General features: G+C 49.8%; 2 protein-coding genes across 2 annotated transcripts in view; one reads left to right on the forward strand and one right to left on the reverse strand.

The window, feature by feature from the left end:
* Window positions 1-370: 370 nt before the first annotated feature.
* LOC123105405 (U3 small nucleolar RNA-associated protein 18 homolog) lies at window positions 371-2,530 on the reverse strand. The gene is made up of 2 exons (XM_044527465.1): window positions 2,339-2,530; window positions 371-2,194 (listed from the first exon to the last, which is right to left on the reverse strand). Exon 2 carries the CDS (start codon window positions 2,179-2,181, stop codon window positions 538-540), a length of 1,644 nt encoding a protein of 547 aa, XP_044383400.1. The 5' UTR covers window positions 2,182-2,194; window positions 2,339-2,530; the 3' UTR covers window positions 371-537.
* Window positions 2,531-2,652: 122 nt separating this feature from the next.
* Window positions 2,653-4,373, forward strand: part of LOC123101656 (nipped-B-like protein) — a 7,132-nt gene continuing 5,411 nt past the window's right edge. Inside the window, exons 1-2 of the mRNA XM_044523007.1 lie at window positions 2,653-2,919; window positions 3,779-4,065. Of these exons, the coding sequence (XP_044378942.1) occupies window positions 2,917-2,919; window positions 3,779-4,065 (290 nt within the window). The 5' untranslated portion in view covers window positions 2,653-2,916. The remainder of the gene's footprint in view (window positions 2,920-3,778; window positions 4,066-4,373) is intronic.

Consider the following 4,373-nt stretch of genomic DNA (forward strand, 5'->3'; position numbering starts at 1 on the left):
GCATGCTAAGAACATAACACTGCTACATAAATAACTAACAACGCCAAGTTGATGTTTCAGCGATGCAGTTAGCTCCCAAACTCTTTGTATAAAATCGAAAAGAAATTCTACGCTTTGAAATCCTACAACAGAAAGCATCCTTTGCCTGAAGAGTTGCATGCTTACATTTACATACTTACATTACTTGGCTGATGTCGTATGCTACTGCAACAACACAAATACAGGATGCAACTCACCAGATCATACACAGAATCACGGTCACCTGTTAAAAATGGTGAAACAAACATTTAGAGCTGCAATCAAACCTTCTAAACGCTCCAACTTTTCTAGAGCCACACCAATCAACTTCTTAAACAGTAAGATGAAATTCTTTGCTCAAACAACGGGCACCAGAAGGGTATTGCATTCAGCATCAAAATATCTGTGACAACGGCACTCACAAGGCAAGAGGGTTTAAGAAGAATCACGTTACAGATAACATCAAGGGTTTTCTCTGGAAGCAGAAAAATACAGTGTCAAAACTGGACTGTGGGAGCCCTAAGCGTTCTGATAGTGGTGCAGCTTGTAGAGCAAAACTTTTCCGCCGGCGTGCCCGACGGAGAGGAACCCGCTCCCAGGGCTGAAGTCCAGGCACCTCGGGTACTGAAGGCTGAACCGTGGCCCTGGCCAGTTTTGGTACACGGTGAAGGATGGGACGTGTACGAGCCTCATCCCATTCCTATCCTTGCCCGAGCTTATCGCCAGGATCTGGGCGTCATGGTTGAACTTCATCTGGCCCGTCTCGGTCGTGAGGTTCTCGATCGTCTTCAGCGGCTTCCTCTTCCCCCCGAGGAACTCGTCCCTCTTGTACACGTTCACGATGCCGCTGCTGGAGCCTGTGGCGAAGTAAGAGCTGTCCTGCGAGGTGCAGAGGGAAAGGCCTGACAGGGAGCCCTCGTCGACAGACTTGTGCATACACTTCCTTGTTCTGAGATCCCAGTGGTAAACATGGCCATCCCCGCCGCTGCTCAGTAGCTGGTTCCCACCATCCGCAAAGGCCAGCGAACGCACGTTACCATTCATCTTGAGGGTTCCAATGAGCTGCTTGGTTTTGGAAGATATCAGGAGGATGTACCCCTCGTTACCGATAAACGCAATGGTTCTCGAATCAGGTGATATCTCAAAGCTCTCCAGGCTTTTCTCTTCACGCCCAGTCAAGGGTCCAATCTTACTAACAGCAGCTTTCACCAGATCAAATGAGTAGAAGAACTTCCTCCTGCCGGAAAGGATCACCTCAGAGCCATCAGGTAGAAAGGTTGCCTTCTGAATTGGACAGTCCTCGACAAATATGCTCTGGATCTTGGGGTTTCTCTTGCCATCAATCTGGAAAAACCTCAGATGTTTGTCCAGGCCAGCAACAAGCATCAGCTGACCATTCCTATGAAACTGCACTGAATTGATAGGACCACTGGAAGGATCCTGGGCATTCGCATCAACAAGCCTCGAGTAGTCCAGCATGCCAGGCAGGAGCTTAGCAGTACCCTTGACGACAAGCTCATCATTGTTCCGAAGCATATTGTCGACTCCACCTTCTTCCTCATCGGAGTCACCATCACGGAGAGGAGCCTTACGGTCCATATCCGCCCAGCCAGTGAAAGGGTTCAGCTTGGCGTGGTGACCGCGCAGCCTAGCCTCATACTCCTTGCCCGAGATCACGCGCTCATCAGCCTCCTTCCTCAGCTTCCTCAGCCTCGCAACCTTGAGGATGTCCACCTGGGTGCTATCCTCCTCCTCATCCACCCAGGCGGGCTTCCTCCCCTTATCAAGCACCTCATCCTCACTGCCCAGGTCCTCCTCATAAACAGGCAGGTCGTCGTCGGCAGACCGGTCCACGAAGAACAACTTAGCATCATCCTGGCCACGAGCCGGCACAGCCTCGGTGCCGAACTCGAGCGGGGTGTAGATGTTGCCGAACAGAGAGCTCTCCAGCCGCCTCATCTCATCGGCCTCCTGGCCCTGCCTGGCCTCCAGCGCCTTCTTCTTCTTCCTCCGGTCCTTCCTGCGATCCTCCGGCCTGGGCTTCTTCCCAGCCTCTGCATCCGAGGCGACGGGGGAATCCATGGTCTCTTCATCGCTGCTGCTGCTGTCGTCCTTCTCCAGCCGGCGCTTCGGGAGCGCGTTCTGGGATATCAGGCTCGTCATGGCGCGGGGAACCCTGCGGAGAACACCGGCGGATTAGACGGCGCTACCAATCCCAGCGACAAATGCGCAGTTTTGAACCAGGGGCGGATCCGCGAGCTGTGAAGGCCAGCGGGATTGGACGAATCGCTGGAAGAAAACAGGATAGCGAGCTTCGTACCTCGGAAGTCAGCGGCCAAAGACTGCGGACGGGGTGGCGGCGGCGGCGGCGGCGGCGGGAGAGGCCGTGGTGATTGGGGAGGGGAGTGGGGGGTTGGGGTGTCGACGGTGACGGCGGCGGTGGCACAGCGGGGGGTTTGGAGAGATTTTAGGGCTATCGACTGCGACCTGGCAGGCCGCTTGCCCAGATTGGGCCCCAAACAAGCCCGCCACCTGCGAACGCAGCCCAGCCCATCAGGGCCTAAAAAAAACTGCTCCTAAAAAAAAGAATAATTAAGCAATACCCCAGAAAGAAAAGCCCTGAAGTCTGCCTAAATTTCAGTACTGTAATAGGGAGGGAAAAAAAAGGAACTGTCACCTTGCGCTCTCGCCGCCTCGCCCAGCGCCGCCGCCCGCCCGCCGCCTCTCCCGCCGGCCACCGCTTCAATCCCGCCGTCCGCCGCCCGTGCCTGCCTCCACCGCGCCCTTTCCCGAAACTTCACCGGCGTTCCCCAACCTCCGCCGAGCGCCTTCGCCCTGCCCTAGCCCTTCCCGAACCCGGACGACTGACGGCGGCGCTCCGGTCAGGCGCCGGGAGATATGGTGAGTCCCCTATCATCTGTTGCTTCACATCATGCTTCTCCTTGCCAATTTAGGGCCGCACGTCGGGGGACGGGGGGAGTTGCGGCGTTATATGATCCAATGCCCAAGTGCTAGATCGCATTTCATCAAATTCCCCAGATAATAATCCTGTCAAGATCATCGTTCCTTTTGCAATTGTACTGTTGTTTCGTTGTTATGTGCAAATTATCTGTTGGAAGTTGGAACCTTGGAGTATTTTGGACATGTTTTCTTCACTGACCTCTTGTGGATTGCAGTACTGTACTTGTTTAGGATGTGATTGGTTTGTTTTTAAGACAGTAAAGTTAGCACTAGGGTTCAATGTACAAAAGACAGGCCTTTCTTGCAATGGATTAGTTTCCCTTTCACTTGGGTATGTTTCCCTGAACCCGGGGATTAGCCCAGTTTGTGCCTTTGTAGGGTTTGTTTACATGGCTTACATACGGGCATGGAGCACTATGAGTAAAGCAGATAATTCCCTGATCTCCCTTTGCTCTGGTTGACGGGGTTAGTACCCCGTTCTTGTCAAGCGAAGCTACAATAACCTTTGAATCCAATCTGCTTTACTCATAGTTATTATTGCAAGGAGTTACATTGTTATTATTTTCAATGACTAGGAACTCTGCTAGTATTTACTTAATTCAATGGGGGGTTGTGCCATGACCATGACTTTTTTTTTGCACTCACAAATTCCTGAAAGGTTTATTGAGAATACCTCCAGGAACATCAGAGAGATAGATTGAGAATGACCTTAGATATGCATCTTAGAGACCTATAAAATATTGTGAAGTCTTGCTGCTGTATCATTGTTTTCACTTCTCATTTGAATCCCATTTTACAGGGTTTACGTACCAGACGGCCGACTGTTGCAATGCGTAGTGGTGACGAAGAAGATTTTGACGATGATGGTGATGATGATTACAGTGATCAAAACGATTATGATTATATCTGCAAATATGACGCTAGCCACAATCATGGTAGTGGTGATGACAAGAGCAGTGATGATTACAGCTGCACTGATGATGATAGCAACGATGATGGTGATGATATTGACAATGATGATGGTGGTGGTGGTGATGCTACTGATAATTTATGTGCAATATGTGACAATGGAGGGAAATTGCTATGGTAAGTTGTGCTTCCTAATCAGTCGTTGACCGCAAACACTACTGAATTGAATTTGTGATTTCTCTTTTTTTCTGTAAAAGAATTGAATTTGCAAACATCACCAATATAGTCAAATATTTCAAATACAACATTGAGTAATCTTTGTAATGCCATAAACTCCGTCCATGTTTCAGACAAAAATTAATATGGTTTTGTATTTGTGAAGTATTTGAAAGAATGTGAATGTAGAACCTTGAAAGCCAAATTCGGGAATTTCTTTAGAAAACAATTTAAAGCTTTTGATTTGTCTTAGTCAAGTGGTATTAATT

The sequence above is a fragment of the Triticum aestivum genome, chromosome 5A (genome assembly GCF_018294505.1).
Source record: "Triticum aestivum cultivar Chinese Spring chromosome 5A, IWGSC CS RefSeq v2.1, whole genome shotgun sequence".
In the NCBI taxonomy this organism is placed as follows: Eukaryota; Viridiplantae; Streptophyta; class Magnoliopsida; order Poales; family Poaceae; genus Triticum; species Triticum aestivum.